General features: G+C 41.1%; 1 protein-coding gene across 2 annotated transcripts in view; it reads left to right on the top strand.

Annotated features, from left to right (window-relative positions):
* The window catches only part of ITGA9 (integrin subunit alpha 9), a 228,945-nt gene that overhangs the window by 111,940 nt on the left and 99,882 nt on the right, over window positions 1-17,123 (top strand). For both annotated transcript variants that reach the window (XM_074881876.1, XM_074881788.1), the window contains exons 16-17: window positions 3,092-3,247; window positions 16,927-17,003. In XM_074881876.1, the coding sequence (XP_074737977.1) occupies window positions 3,092-3,247; window positions 16,927-17,003 (233 nt within the window). The remainder of the gene's footprint in view (window positions 1-3,091; window positions 3,248-16,926; window positions 17,004-17,123) is intronic.

The raw sequence follows: 17,123 nt of genomic DNA, 5'->3' as shown, positions 1-17,123 counted from the left end.
CATCACTCTAGAGAAATTGCTTGTAAGAATAAGAAAGCTACATAGGATAGCTGACGGCTGGTGGGAAACCCAGCTTCAGGTCCCCAATCTAATTCAGGCACAGTGAAAACTTGCAGCAGTTTAGTGACATCCAGTCTGTACAGACTGGATATTTATTGCTATTACTCACTGAACCCTTGTTATGCAGTTGTTGCTGTTGATAATGTGAGCTCCTTGGATATTACACTGGTTTTAATGTCCTCCAGACATTTTTTCCATTAATGAAGCTGTGTTGTCTGTGTGCTATGACTTGCCAGGGATGCTTTTTCATGATGCAGAAATGTCTTTAACCTTCGACACTTCCTCAGCATAGCAGTGTCGTGGTGAAAAATGGTGAATATGTATAAAAGCTGCTTGTGGTAATTATTTCCCTTGGCAAATCCACTTCATTAGGGCTGTGTAACTGATACGAAAAGCAACACACATAGTTTCCTTGACTTGAAGGATTTTTCAGTCTATCTCAAACCTGATTGTTATTGCATCTTTTGACTGCCTTTTAGAAATCAGGAATACTTAAAAGCAATCCGTGTGCTGTGTCGTCAGTATGTGATTTAACTACTGGAAGCAGTACGTTTGGGTAGACTGAAAGAGAACAAAATTGGGTGTATTTTCAACCAAAAATAGTACTTCTCCAGATTGTGTTTGGGCAAATATTCATTATTCTCTTTACATGCTCACATCCCAGACAGTCTGTGGTGTACCTGCGAGGCAGAACTGTCTTGTCTCTGTCTTACTGAGGACAAATCCCACAGACTGTCGCCTTCATGTTTGTAAGATTGTGAGCAGAAGGGACTGAACATGTGGCAAAATTAATAACTGTGTAGCATTCATACTTTCATCCTTAATTAAAGACAAGTGGGTATGTGAAATATATTTCCCCAGGGCTGTGGTGAGGGAATATCCACACATGTAATTAATCTAGCTGCTGGAAGTCACAATTTCACCACTAAAATGAAGCAGAAAGAGACACCAGCGAACAATATGGGCACACTCCAACATTCATTGAAGTCAATGGGAAACTTGTCTTTTGACTTCAAAGGGTATTGGACTGAAGCCTGCAAGATCACGTTAAAACACTTAGAAGTCATTAAGTACTTATTCTTGCCATGCTGCAGTAATAGAGCTAGAAAAACTATAGGTGGATTTTAATTTAACCCACTCCCTACATTTTTAATTGTTCTGTGTTTACACAGTTGGTTGCATACAGTTGGATTAGGTGGTGATCTGCCTGATGATTGATTGTGTTTGACTGTTGATGCATGGCATGCTCTTTTATAGTCTTGTTTCTCTGTATACATAGTCTTCTTGTATGCTGATTCAATCCTCGCTTAAGTTAATACATGGGATTTTCTGAGAGCAATGCTAGTAGCTTCTGTGAGTTGTAATATTGGTACTTGGTAATCTCAGAACTGGACAACTCCCACCCCAGGGGTGGGACTGTGGAAGGGGCTGAAGGTGTCGGCGTCTCTTCTGCCGAGGGGATTAGCAGTGCTCCAGAGTATGCATGGTCCTTTTTATGGGATGGGGAAGAGGTCACAGAGCTGCCATCACTACTGCCAGTATATGAGTTGTCGATTGATGTCCATTACCAAGAAGGCACAAGCCACTCCAAGCAATGCATGGTCTAAACTTCAGGTGCTCTGTGCTGCTGCTTCTGGGCACAGGGCGCTGGCAGACGTTGGTAGTGCGAGGGAATTCAGGGCCTGGCTGGAGGCTTCAAGGTGCAGCAGGGTAAATGTCATCCAACCTGGTCTCTGCTATCATTCACCCAGCTAACCGATGATTTGGGAATTTGGTTAGCCACTAATCTTCATCTGACTTCAGAGGTCTGTGATCAGCTGACGTATTGGAGAGAGAAAATGGTTGCCTTGAAACAGGACAAACAGGGTGGTCAGAAAGCCAGTTAGTTCCCAGGTTTCCCACATCTGGAAGACGCAATGTAAATTGCATTGCATCTCAATTACTTGTGGTTGGCAGGCTGTGTTCAGAGAAGCCTGGTAACTGATGCAAGGCCAAGTTGAGAGTTGGCCCATTTGAAGATTTGTTGTACTTATGGTATTTATTTATTGCCTCAATTTTGTCTGCGCTGAATTCACGCTAAGTTTTTAAGTAGTTAAAATTTAAGAGGAATGTTTGCCCATGAAAAGGTAGAGCACTTGCCACTTCTGGTTGTCTGGATTTTGGAAGTCAGGACTGAACAGAGCACAATGAGTATTTTGTCCTCGCACAGCAAACTGGATTTAGGTGTCACATGTTGTGACAAATGGCATGAGTTTTGTGGCTTGGGCTCCAACAACAAGAAAAGGCAATCCTTTCGTCCCATCAGAGGAATAATGTGGCACAATTTGATACATCTGGTGTGAGGCCTAGAATATAGCAAATAAAGACACTGAAAAACTTTCTTCTTGTACGTACTAAAAAGTGTTGCTGTGCTGAGGGTGGGGGGAGTTGTGAGTTTTGCTTTCCGAACCATGCTGGAAGATGGGTTCTCCTGCTCCTGCATGTCTGTAATCTTGTTTTATAGCCACATGGGTATCTTTACCCATCCATTCATTTCACTGATAATTGCAAACCAACAAGGCAAGATGGAATTTTATTTTCTTTTAATGAGCAGAGCACACTGGAGGTGACCACACTCACAGTCTAGGATTTAGAAACCCTAGTGATGAAGATGATTTGCTCTTTGCTTCTGCATTGTGCAGGACTAATGGAAACACTTCCTAATTTATTTTATTTTTTTAAGATGATGTCTTGGTTTTATGGAAAAAAACTTGATTTATAGGTGTGCCAAATATGCTACTGCTTCTGTGGAACCAAGAGTAGGTTCCAAATGAAGAACTATTTTTTCTTGTTGACTTTCTTAATATTCTGACTTGTTTTGATATAATGTGCTTATTCTTGTTTGACATGGAGAAGACTAAAGGAAGTAGAGGAGTCTGCTTCCTGTCTGCAGTGTTGAATAGAAAAATCTGCTTTAATTGTATGCATAATTGTTATATATAAAAGTGTTCTTGACTGTATGCTTAGGTGAATTGCCTGTTTTCTTTTACAGAAAAGAGTTAAAGACGTCATATCTCCAATTGTATTTGAAGCTGCATACAGCCTTGGGGAACATGCCATAGAAAGAGGAAAAGAGAACAAGGAACTACCTGCTCTCAAGCCCATTCTCCGCTGGAAGAAAGGACAAAAGATAGCACAAAGGAATCAGGTTAGATTTGGGCTATGTTATTTCCCTAGAAGGCCTGTGCCAGTGGAAGTGGATATAAAAGAGGATTGCCAAGCTCTGGGTTGTTTGCACACTGTAGCCTTTTTGTACAATCCCTCCTGTTGTTGACATCAGTGCTTTTCCACGAGGTGGTAAAGACTTGTGCTGCCACGATATTGGGCAGCGCAACGTGAGGTCACTTTCTTGTTTCGGGGTGTTTGTGCTGGGAAGGAGGAGACTGAAGAGGAGAAAGGATGAGAAAGGTCCCGCTCCTTCTGATTCTTCCCTTTCTGTAGGAGGTTCTTGTGAAAGGCTTGGCCCTGGCTTTCTTTCCAGGTTGAGCCTTTGCTAGTGCCAGAGGGACAGGGCTGGCTCCAGGAGGGGTCACGGGAACTTGCCCCTCTGTGCGAGGGGAGAACGACAGACGGAATAAAAAAACTTGTCTGGCCCAACTGCTCTCTCTTCTTGAGGGCTCCTCACATCCAGTCATGTGGCAAGGGAAATCCACTCCTGCTGTTATTGCAGGACATGCCATGCTAAAATAGGATGGTTTTGTTTCAGAGAAAGTGAAGTGTAGGTGCAGCTGTGTACTTATTAGTGTCCTATTTTGCTCCACTGCAGTGTGGAAAACCCTTTTGTCTTTAATTTTGGTGAGAGCAATAGAATTCCCTTAATTTTGAAACACTTCTCATTTAGAGAGTAGAGATTTATTTTTCTTTTTCTCCCAAATTGTTCCCTAAGGAACTGAAGCGTACATGATTATCCCACCTCTCTTATTTGTCTGTCTTGACCTCACTAGCATCTTCAGAAAATGCTGCCCAATTCTGGCAGGTTTTGACAGGAGTGATCAAGACAGTGCTTATGAAGGTATTAAACACCTTCAGGGTTTATGAAGCAGATAGTCATGTCAAGGAGAGAGACCATGTTAGTGAGCTTTTGAAAGACTCCAGTTCAAGCTCGGTCCTTGTAGGTGCAGGACAGTCTGCCAGGAAGGAGCCTGCAGGACAATTCAACCTCCCACCGTGTCGGCACTGGAGCATTCAGCCGTGAAGCTCGAGGCTCCACAGGGAAATCAAACTACTTCTGTGGCTTGTAAAACTTCTTGTGTGTCAGCATTGCAGGATAATTTGGGCTAGAAGGGACCTTTGTAATCCAGTTCCTTGCTCAAAGCAGAGCCAACTTAAAAGTGATCAAGTTGCTCAGGTTTGCAGCCAGTCAAGTTTGTTTTCCAAAGCATGCTTACAGAGTTATGAGCTGGAATTGCTTGTGAATAGGAAACTTCACTCTTTTTTGTCTTTTAAAAGCTGTGAAAAGTCTGTCTGGAGTCTGAGGCTTTTAGCAGTGAATTCTTAGATCTGGTTTTTAACCCTGGGAAGTTCATGTCTATTAAGTGATGTTTGCGTCATCATCTATAACATTACTTTCTGGTGCTGCTCATCAGGATATGTTACTGCGTTGAAATTCCAGGTCCCTGCATACTACTTAAAAAAAAAAAAAAAAAGTAAAAGGCTTGAAGAGATTTGCTTTGTCATATACACAAGTGTTTTGAAATGTATTTGGCTATAATCCTTGTTCTAGACACATATTTATTCAAGCATGCTTTATTTTTGTAAATATATGAATGAAAGATGCATCTAAGAATTACTTAGTTTTATGAAAAGGGATTGTGTGGCTATTGCATATCTGAATGTCGTATTGTTACAACGATATGATGGGAATTTGTGGAGAACTTTGGAACTTGAGCAGCGTGCTGAAAATCTAAGTGTTACGTGAACGAAACTGCTTGGATGCTTTACCACTGGGTTTGAACTCAAAAGGTCACATCTCGCCCTGCAGGCATAGTCTTGGATCAATATTAAAATACCTAAATGCTGAGATTATAGAGCAGAAACAAAAATATGTTGGGAATTTTCCTGACTTGTTTTTTTGTGTAATTTGGATGAGAGGGAGCCTGTTTAACAATCCCTTTCCATTTGCTTTCCAGATGTTGTTCACTTAGCTTAGTAAGAATAGGGTTTTGACATGGGGTGTGCCTGCAAGCGTGCTTTCAGCTAAGGAAGTGGGAAGAGCTTCAGAGTTAGTGTGGCAGTCATGGTGACAAAGCCCTGACGGAGTAGCCTCGAGGCATGGTGGTGGGGTCCTCAAAAACCGATTTCATGGGGAAATCAGGTCATAGCGTTCTCTTTCAGGATTCGTGTTATCTCATGAGTAGAAATTGGTTTAAAAAGCCAAGAGGGATACTGGGAACCAAAGTTTATATAATAAAGGATTTACATTTTCAAATAATGATTATGGAGGGTCCTTATATTTTGGAAGTCTAATTTAAGACAGATCTGGTGGACTCTGTTTTCAGAAGATACAGCACGAGTGAGGGCAGGTGGACAAACTTAGTGTTGGTGCTAGTACTGAAGTCTTTAAATATAGCTAGTTGTGTGTGGTTTTCAAAAGCCCTAGATCCTATTGATCCAATAAGATTTGGCATTTTGAAATCAGAAATGTTGCATCTGTTGCTTTGAGGCACCATTAAGATACTGTTAAGAGGTTGACACTTTTCTAAAAAGCCCAGGTGACTGGTTTTTGTGAATGAATGCAGGAGAAGCAGCTGGAAGTAGTGAACAGCTGAAGAAATGGGAGGGAGCTGAGACTGGGCAGGAAAGGGGGAGACTTCTGTCTTTCAAGATCCTACTGCAGGTCTGCTAGACCTACTTGAAAAGCCACTCATCTTGCAGACATGTGGGCTTTATAGTTACCTAGATATGATTTTATTTAAACTAAAGTGGTGTTGAAGCTGAAGTGATCCCTTGCACTGGGATTTCAGTTTTGTTTTTCATGAACCAGATGTTCCCTGCATGCATGCCTGACTTCCCAAAAAGAGTGTGCAGACCTATGGCTCACAAGCAAGGAGATAGGAAAGCCATCAAGAGGCCTCTTGACATGAGAATTGAAGATTATATTGAACATATAAAGTTCTTCATGGTGCTTTGCTCTTATGCATTAAGGAGTCATCTTGGACACCCACCACCAGAAGTGACATCTCCCTAATAACATAACCACAGAAAAGGATTTTGTTGGATATTCATCCTTTAAATCAGTATTACACTGTATGTGAGAGAGCAGTCTGGTCTTGTACGTTATCACTTCGACCAAAGCAGAGCTATAGTAGTAAAGGAGTGCATGGATGTGGGATATCAGTCAAAATGCTTTTATTTATTGGTCACCTTTATGTTAAAATAATGCAGTTTTTACTGTAAGGCAGTGCAAAATGCTTGTATTTAAAAATAAAACAAAACAAAACCAAACCTTGGTTAAGTGAAGGAGCCTGCTTCTATTCCTAAATGAACTGTGCTTGAAACAATCAAATTATGATAAATAATTTGAATGTCTGATTGATTTGAAGAAAAGAATCTTAACTGAAATTTCCTAATGAAAAAGCATGCAATTTTGGGACTTCATATATTGGCCATTTTTTTTGTAAGCAAAGAGGCTCTGATACTTCAAAATGAAGTAATAATGTAATTAAACTGGTCTGAGGGACTCTTTGGTCCAAGATACAGTAATGGTTGATTTTTTCATAGACTTAATTATTTTCTTGGTTCTTGTATAAGCTTACCGGAAACAATGGTTTCTGTAGCTTGGTGTAATTTTTTGTGGTAGCAAAGGCAAATACTTAAGGGTTATGTGTACATGTCTATTGATAGATACCTTGGCAACTTATACAATTGTTGGGTGGAGACTGGTTGCATGGAGAAGATTACAGCTTTCTAAGTTGTAAGTGGCTAGCCAGCTCAGTTTTGCTCAAACAGAAAATCTCTGGTGGGTCAAGACTGGGTGGGGGAAAAAAAAGATTCTACTTTTTGAGTGTGTATTATGAACTTTAAAATTTCCCACCCTGAGGATGACTTTCCATGAGCTTCTTTGTTGCCTCCCAAATCCAGTTGCTACTTCCATCCACTGGAAAAAACTAATAAGTCTTCTTACTTCAGGGAAACGAATGTGTATTTAGAACTTGGTTTGGCTTAGTTCGTTGTAAGTGGTTTGTACTATAACATTTATTTTTGTATACCCACTGTATAAATACATGTCAACCAAGAAGGAGAAAGATCTCCAGCCAAATACAGTGGGGATTTGTTCCTAGTAGTATGCAGTAATGTATTTTAGAGTTCAAAATGTGGTATGCTAGAATTCTGCCTGTTCTAAATACTGTAATAAAATCACCTGCTGTTATGTGGATGGAGACACCATTTTGTTATAGGAAAATATTATCCGTAGATTTAATTGCGTCAGTGTCTTCAGGACTTTGTGAATGGTCTGCCATAAAACTCCTTGTAAGTTATAAGAAGAGACAGAAAATGTTTTAGGGCGTTCTGTTCCCAACTGTGTCACTGACTTGCAGTGAGAATTTGGGTACGGTGCTACACCTCCAGGTGGCTGAGGCTGCACATCTCTGGCATAAACTTCACCTTTTTAAAGCAGAGGACTATTTTTTGGAAATACTTGTGTTTGAAAAGCTGGCTAAGTATTTGCATGTAAATTAGCTTAGTTGGCAGGTATGAGAAGGTACAGGAGGATATTTATGGAGCTGAATTATGAACACCTTTAGTAATTTTTGGTTTCCGGCACAAATAATTCCATCCTCTATTTTAAAACATGCATGCACCCCCCTGATCTCATACTGAGAACAAAGCAATGACAGATCTGGACGGGCTGAAATGTAGCGTCCATACACACAGCGTGGCCCAGGTTTGTCAGGGGTGCCTTCTCCAGAGCAGACATCCCTGTGTGCCTGCTTGACTCAGGTCATGTCTCTGCCAGCAAACTGAGCTGTGGCTGGAGCATTTCTAGGCATTGGAAAAACATCTTTATCCTGGTAAGCTGCTGAAGTGGCTCTTGGCATGACTTTAGCCTGTGCCAACTACTGCAAACCATTCCCAGGCATGAGTCAGGAGTTAGGATGCTCCTATCTTGGAGGACAGGACAGTTTAATTTACTGGTACAGCCGAAGCCTCAGTACCTTAGTATACCTGTCAGTAGCTGGGTAGGTGGAAAGTTTGAAGATTAACTGACTTATACCTAGGCACATAGGAAGTCTTCAGGAGACTGCAAGAGTCAGCCCAGTTGCCATGTTCCAGATGAAACGTCTTGCCACTAAACTCTTTCCCCTTTGGGCAGAGTGAGCTCCCAAGTTATCTTCGGCATTTATTCTTGCAAAGATCCACCATGTGCCACCCTTCCTGCTTAGTTGCCATGATTTTCCCTTTGGCTGGAGTGGGGTAGCTGAAAGTAATGATTTCCACGCCTCCCTCTTCCATCCCTTTAGTGGTGTCTGTCTTTTGCTCTAGACAAATTTGGTCAGAGTTGGTGCTGAACTGGCAGGTACTGGGTGCTGTTCATGCCAGGAAATCTGGAAAGGACCCACCCTGAGCATGTACTGGATTAGGCTGAGTATTACATTTGCCTGCTTTCTCTTTTTTTTTTTTTTTTTTTTGCTGTTCTTGAATGGCAGTAAAGAGGAAAGATCTGCAAATCTGGAAGAGATTCAGAACTGAACAAGAACAGCAGGTGTCCAGATGTATTGTACCTCTGAAATGTTTATAATTAGCAAACTTGCTGAAGTAAGAATGAGTGGAAATCAGTGCCTCTGACAGTATGCAGGTTTCTATATGCTCGTTCTTAAGTAATGACAGGCTTGGCCAGTAATTGTCCAACTTGTTCATATTCCTGTTTAATAGTAGAGGAAAAACAACATAACTGAGAATGTGTAAAACATGGTTTAATCCCCAGGTTTAGATCTCATGGGCTGCCTAAAGAACACTAGCCAATATCACATGCTAATATACACACAAATGCACACACAGATATATAGACCTTCATATCTTGGCATATGTGCTAGGGGAGGGTCAGACTATCCTGTCTTAGGTGGCAGGATGTGAATTACTTGATTTAGTTTACAGGTTCTTCATATAAATAAGTAGAGAAAAGAGAGATGATCATGTAAGCATTTGCAAACTGAACCCTAACTTAAAATCCTACTGCATAATTTCTGCAGTTGAGCGTAACAACATGCATTTCATTTCCAAACTACTCTGTGGATGGAGAATTGTAATTGTAAGAAAGGGGGAGTTCCTGCTTATGCGTGGAGCTATAAAAGAAAATTGTAATATTCTTAAAAAGCCACAGAGACTGGTGACAGACTTCCGGAAGCCAAGCTCCATTAGCTCTGTTCAAATCTTTTCAGCAGTTATATGAAGGATCAGTAGAGCTTAATTGGATTACCTAACATTTTGAGAGGAGATAATATGATAGTATTAGTTCATTCAGTTCAGAGTACCTCAGTGCCACAAAATCCTTGTTGGTTCAGGGTAGCATTCATAAATACAAAGCCACTGAAGTGCAGGTGGATTATAGGATAGAACTTTCACATATCCTTGGGGTTCTAAATGAGCTAAAGGTAGACATAAATTGTGTATCCGATGATTTGAAGTCTTCTTTTGCATTTCCAGCTGACAAAACAGATGCCACATCTGTCTTTCATTTATTGTTGTTGTTATGCTTTTATATTTTTAATTACAGACTTGTGTGATAAGTAACAAAGGTTTTGGCTCTTATGTTAAAATGTTTAAGTATGAAGGCATCCTAAGTGAAAAAGATTCATCTTGCATGGTTCCACTTTTAGAAAGGAGGTTTGGAGTAGAAAATGTGCTCAAATATCATTAAAGAACCCTCCTGAGATGATATAATTGAATTATTCTGTAGTCATCTAAAACAAATGGAAGACCATTTAAGACAAGACAGGAAAATATATTGAGAAATGTGCTGCAGAAATCCATTCTATAATGGTATGGGGAGATGGGACAATTAACCCAATAGGTCTTTCCCATCTATTGTTCTATGAATTTATAAGGTCTGAAGTCTTGTAAAATGAGAACATTATTTGGATGATTTGAACTACTAATGATTTAAAAAAAAAAAAAATCGCCTCAGCCTGAAAAATGAGTGAGTCAGACAAGAGCTCTAATAAAGCTCTGAAAGGCTGGGGGCGTATTTCTATTGCCACCAATTGTAATTCTTCACCCCAGGAGAATATGAGGACAAAAGCATTGTTAAATTCATTCACTGCTGTGAGGAATAACTAATACATATGTTCATTAATTTATGCTTGCTGTCAATAGCTAACAGGTTTCATGCCTGATCTTTTCTGAACAGCTGATTTCATTTGGGAGTTGCTGCTCATCTAATATTTGAGTGTCCTCTCTCCTTTTTAGCTTGGTGCTCCAGCCCAGCTTCTAAAAACTTACTGAAAGCAGGATGCGGCTGAAGTAGGGGAGAAATGGTTGCATTTGGTCTTCGATGGCTTGACAAGTGGCAATGTGCTAGTCATGAGCCATAGGCCCAGAGTCTTCCTCTCAATAAAGTGGATGAATTCCCCTGTAGCTTTCTCCAGCTGGAGAAGTTCAACTTAACATGGTTGCAACCTTACTTGTGTAGTAAAATAATGATTACTGGCCAGTTTCTGTTTTCTTACGCTAATGCACTATAAATGAGCATCTGTTTTCTTTGTATGAAGACATGCTCTGATGAAATCTACGTGGAGCTGAGGGAGCTTGCTAGCTAATCTTGGTCCCCTGCATCATGCAGTACCATCACGGCTCTCTGGTTTTGTAGTAGGATTCTATCGAACGCTTATCGCTCCCCTGGTATTCTTGCCTTCATCACACGTTTGCTCCACCACTCAGTAGGGGTATTGTGGAAATCGTGCGTTCTCATTTTAGCCAGCACATCTGATGAAATCCTGGAAGGTTTTTCACAATATTAATTGCTTTTCTAGTGGGAATTTAAATCGGCCATTTTGCAGTTGGCTCAGCAGGATATATGAATGCACGGTTTTCATGAGTAGTACAGTGAAGCATAGGATGTCTGGGGAGAGTCAGTCACTCTTTTTCTGTGGTCAATAGATCTGTAGATAATAGCTTTATTTTGCAGGCAACTTGAAAATTTGAAGACACAGTAAATAAAGGTCTAAAATCTATACTTAGGCACATTAATATCAAAGTGATTGATTCCACAGAATCATCTAGGTTGGAAAAGACCTTGTAGATCATCTAGTCCAACCATTAACCTCACACTGACCGTTCTCAACTCCACCAGATCCCTCAGCGCTGGGTCAACCCGACTCTTCAACCCCTCCAGGGATGGGGACTCCCCCCCTGCCCTGGGCAGCCCATTCCAACAACCCCTTCTGCAAAGAAATGCTTCCTAATATCCAGTCTAAACCTTCCCTGGCACAGCTTGAGGCCATTCCTTCTTGTCCTATTGCTTGTTCCTTGGTTCAAGAGACTCATCCCCCCTCTCTGCACCCTCCTTTCAGGTAGCTGTAGAGGGCGATGAGGTCTCCCCTCAGCCTCCTCTTCTCCAGACTAAACACCCCCAGTTCCCTCAGCCGCTCCCCATCAGACCTGTGCTCCAGACCCTGCACCAGCTCCGTTGCCCTTCTCTGGACACGCTCGAGTCATTCAATGGCCTTTTTGTAGTGAGGGGCCCAAAACTGAACACAGTCATCGAGGTGCGGCCTCACCAGTGCCGAGTACAGGGGCAAGATCCCTTCCCTGTCCCTGCTGGCCACGCTATTTCTGATACAAGCCAGGATGCCATTGGCCTTCTTGGCCACCTGGGCACACTGCTGGCTCCTGTTCAGCCAGCTGTCAATCAACACCCCCAGGTCCCTCTCTGACTGATTTTTAAAGCTATATAACAGGAGATAGTTCCTGGAAAAGGCAGTGAAGTTTGCTTACAGCTCAGTACTTTTGAAAGTTGGATCACATATCCTGGTCCCTAAATAAGGACCCAGGAACCCAACTTCACCAGATAACATGGTAATAGCCATATTGCATCAAGATCTAAAAAGTAAAGAATTATTAGACTAACAAGCCTCCTTATCCTGCATCCTTTAAATAGAATTGCTTTTGTGTTACTAGCATGATCTAATTGTTAAGTCATCCCTTCACATACCGTAGGGTATGGTGACAATTTACAAGAAATCAATGTAGAGATCGGAATACTGTATTCTTAACGCAGATTACCTAGCATAACCTAAATTATCCTACTGAAGTATGTGGCACAGTTTATAAAGTTAAAGGAATGGATCCTCAGTTACCCAAGGCCAGCTCTGCCACCTTTTGAGACCTGCTCTCTGAACCTTTTGTAGACTGATGTGTGAGGAAGCAGTTAAGGCCTGATCAGAGTGAATCACTATTCTCTTATCCAGACCATAAACCAACATGTTTTCAAGGGTTCATTTGAGAATCCTGTTTCTCCCTCTTTTCTTCAAGCATTGTCCTTCAGCTGTCACTTCCCCTTTTCTGTGAAAGGATAGGCACAGCTCTTCCTGGAACCAGTACTGGCAACCTCTCAAAGTCTTGATTGCACTTTTTGGCTGCAACCTGAAATTTCCATGTGCTTCCCTGAATTTTGGGAGGTTGAACGTCTTGAAATACTTTTTTTTTTTCTTTGTTTATTGGATGATTTCCAGTATTCTCTGTGGGTAGAAGTGCCATAAACACAGGTTTTCTTAGTTTTCTGTTTCCTGTTCTCTTCCCTACTCCCAGAAACATAGATGTGTTTTAATCTTAGATAGCCATTGAAAGAAAGTGAAGCAATTTAGTGAGCCAGGTTTGAAATCCCAGATTACCCTCCTCTGAGAAGAGAGCTCTGAGAAGCCAGGCTCCTTGTAGCTTGTTTTACCTCCCAGCAGCATTCCTTAACAGTCCACAATCAGCAGGAAGGAGAAATACCTTCACACCCAGTACCCAGCAGCTTTGTGCTTAGGATACTGGAACTAGGGATTCATCCTTCGGGCAGAGGACTGTACATTTACCCTGGCCTTTACCAGAAAATGTGGAATTTAAGCCACTACATCTCTTCAAGAGGCAGAGTGGACACAAAGGTACTTGCCTGGGGGCCCTGATCTCAGTGCCTGTTTAGACATACTCCCTTCCTTATCAGCTGGCTCTAGGTGTCTCCTTACCTACTGTACATTTAATCGTGTACAGATGTGTACATTCACTCTTTATAATGAGTGTATCTTACTGTAGGCTTTTTGACTTACCCTCTGGAGGACATGAACAACACCCATTTCTGCTAACCCTTCAGGATATATCTGCCACATTCCTTGACCTCTCAAAAAGCATCATATTTTCTACCTGGAAAAGTTGCCACACTTTTGAGAAAACCATGTTTTTCTGGGAAGTTTGGTGACCTGGTGGGAACCTCTGTGGAGCAATTCCCCGTAGCTGCTGTATTCAGTGCAGCAGGGGAGAGTGCAGAGGGAAATCGTGGACCTTGGAAATACTGGATTTGCTCTGTGCATTGCTGTAGATCTGGTGATTGCAGGAAGTCCGACAGACTCGCTGTGCATGCGCTTTACGTTAGCTTTGTGTTTGTACAGTAAAGATGTGTCCTAGAAACACTGAGGTTATTCTGTCTCTGCTACTGAACACACAAACACCTATTTCCCTCCTGGAAATGCCAGACAAAAGCACAGTGGCCTTGAAATAAGAGATGCAACTGTGTTTCTCATTCAGGACAATTTTTTGCCCCTTCTCCACCCCCACCCCCCTTACAATTTTTCTTGTAAGTATTTCTTAGGTAAAGAAGCTTCCTGACCATCCCTGATACACATATTCAAAGCTGTGAGGTACTTGGTACAATATAAGTGGAATCCAGTAGGAATCAATTCGACTTCATTAAAACCACTGTTCAGGATTGCTCCTCTTCACTTTGGGTAACAGTAACAGCAAAAGTTATGAAGTGTTTCCACAGTGCAATGAATTTGTTTTGTCCTACTTCCCTTTTTCCAGTTCTAGATAATACATACAGCCCGTTGGTTAACTTGTTCAACACTTTTAATATGTAAAGGGCTCTATAAATGCCTAAAACTGGTACTGTACAATGGTAGCTGAAACTACTTTAAAGATTGCTTAGAGTTAAAGTTAGTGATTATATTCTAGAAGGGCCGGTGCGTATCCCAGGAATGGACTCCTGCTCTAACAACATGCAGTGTTGCGTTAGGTACAGTTTCTGGCCCAAAGAAATAACAGCCCAAGTAAGGGCACAGTAACAGAATATATAAGCAGCGTTCACAAATGTTATGACGACTTAAAGTGTGTTTACTTCTTAGTTCTTTAGGAGGGATTTGAACAGGCAGGGATTAGTCAACGGGAAAGGCAGAAGCAGCAACAAGCTGGGGAAGGGGAAGCTCAAGATAGGAGAAAATGGAAGAAGTAGATTGACTGTGAGAAGCTACAGGGTTGAGGCTCTGGCAGGCATACCAAAAGGGGGAGGTGGCGTAGAGTCATGGTAAGATCTATCCAGACCAGGGCAACAGCAGAAAATAGCTAAATAGTCCATAGATGTCATTAGCATGCAATGGAAGTGCACTGCTGAACTAGCTGTGGCTGCATTGATAGGTCCTAGCAGCTGGCTGGACTGGAAATCCTTTCTCCCCTCAAACCTTGAATGGTTTCAAGATCCTCCACAGAAGCAAAGGGTTCACTCCTCCTGCAGTTATGGATCTGGGGACTCCATCCTTATTTCCTTCTCCTATCCCGGTACTGTGTAGGAACTTGAGTTTCTGTGACGCAATCAAATGCTCCCACTGTATTTCAAAGTAGCTTGCTGTCTAGTGCATGGTATGTTGGAAGAGTTACATGCTCAGTAGTTTCAGAAAACGAGGTATTTTTTCATTTTTTTTAAAGAACCACAACTATAGATTTAGTAACAAAATTCCAGGATTATTAGGTGGTTACTTAAATGTACTTACAGTACTTCAATCTTTGAAATGTGCAGGTCGTATCTTTGATCGCTCTGTTTGGTTTGCCAAGGTTTCTGCAATGCAAATAGGGAAACTGTCAGGCAAGAATATTTTTACAGTTTATTTTTCTTTCTCCTCTGAAAGTCAAATGGTCTTTCCCATATATAGCTACTATGGTGGTTGAGGATTAATTCTGAGGGCTTTTGAGACTCTACCTCTGAAACGTGCCATGTTTTCAGAGGGATACCTTGTGCCGGTTGCCCTCTCAGGGCTATTCTTGTCCTTTGGTGTGGTAGCCTTTATTAAGGAGGAAGGATAAGTTCAGCCCTTGTGTTTAAATCATCAACAATTTCCACTTCTGAGATTCTGAGAAAGCAAAAGGTGGGAGAGGAAAGTGAAAGGACAAACTAAATAACCCCATATGCACTGGTCACCTCCCACCTTTCTTTTCTCTGCAACTCAGTGCAACCTACAGCATAGTTTGATATTGGCTAGTCCAGCACCAATTAATCTTCATAAAGATCTACTCCTTTTCTGAGAGCTCTGACAATATAGAAAAAGGAGGGCAAGCTGTCTCCTTAGCCAAGAATCTTCCTGGAGAGACAAGGACTAGAAGTCTGTATGCCCTCTGGGATCAAGATTCAAAGTCATTCTCCAGTCCTGATAGAGTTGGGCAGAACTCTTAAAAACTTTATTAACTATCTTCTTTTTTTGTTTTTTCCCCCCTGAGTGTCTCCAATCCTACCTGACCGTTACGTGTGTCTTGCACGGATTTGATCTGTCTTTGCACTTATGATTGAAATATATTTGATATTTACTTTGGTAAAAAAAGTCACAAAGCCAAGACCGTAGAAAGGAACTTTCATATGAAAGGAAGAGATGGGTGGATTGTCAGGTTTGCTAGCTAAACAGTGTTGGCAACCCTCATTTTGGGTGTTTGTCCTTTGAATACTTGGTAAGCTGAAGAGCATTACAACTCTGAAAGAATGAATCCTCCAGCCTGAAAAGTCTAGTCATATGTTCAGAACGGTATTGGTCTCTGTTCTCAACAGCAGGGGAAAATAACCATGATCTTGACAGCATCTGAGTTTCTTGGACGCCAGGGACATGTTCCTGTCCTCATCTTTCACCCACTGGCGGCTGCCTCATGTAGCCATGGCAAACTGTAATAGAGATTTGCACAGGGTCATAGACTTTTCACATATTCCCCTTCTTTTTGCTGCTTAAATAGCATGCCCGTGTCTAGTGGTATGTTGTCCTTTCACAGTTCCTAGCTTTATCAATCTGTTAAATTTTCTAAATTATAGTCTTTACCAGAGTTCACAAGATTGACAATGGTTCCATTATTTGAGGGTATGTAACAGTTTTTGTAATTTTCTGTTGCTTGCAGGATTGCAGAAATGCTTCCTACCATACATAAAATATATATATAAAAAAAAGTTTAATTCCTTATCTTTAATACAGGCTAGTGAATATGTTTGCACGATTTCCTTACTTGCAATTATTAGGACTGAAAATAGTTTCATAAATAGTTTATATTCTGTTTTGTTTTCATGCACCTGCATTGGGAGGAGAAATAAGAGTGCCAGAAATATTGTGTGAGCAGTAATTCTTGTCAGATGAGAAGTGGGAATGAATTGAGGAAAACATCTGAGAGAGTCTAGTTTTGGTGAAACTTCTTGTTCAGTTAGAAGAGAATAAAAATTATTCTGATAAAGAAGAGATTTGCCTGCCCTTGAGTTTCTTTAACACTCACAGCATATATTCCTGTATCACAGATTTTGGTGGGGTTTTACTTCATCCAAGAATGTTCCGTCTTTGAATTTTGATCTTACTCTTTTCATGCTGTAACAGTTCTTCTCCCTGTTTTTCACAGACTGTTTTTGAGAGGAACTGTCAATCTGATGACTGTGCTGCTGATTTGAAACTTCAGGGTAAATTATTGCTGTCTAGGTGAGTAGGTGAACTTGTTTTTTGGTTTTCTTTCTTTCTTACACACTAGTATGCCATTCATTTTATGTAAGATGGCATTGAAAAATCAAAATACAAACACAGACATTTTATATGATGGAT

This window comes from Strix uralensis, chromosome 1, assembly GCF_047716275.1.
Source record: "Strix uralensis isolate ZFMK-TIS-50842 chromosome 1, bStrUra1, whole genome shotgun sequence".
Taxonomy (NCBI): Eukaryota; Metazoa; Chordata; class Aves; order Strigiformes; family Strigidae; genus Strix; species Strix uralensis.
This window is presented reverse-complemented; position numbering and strand designations above follow the sequence as displayed.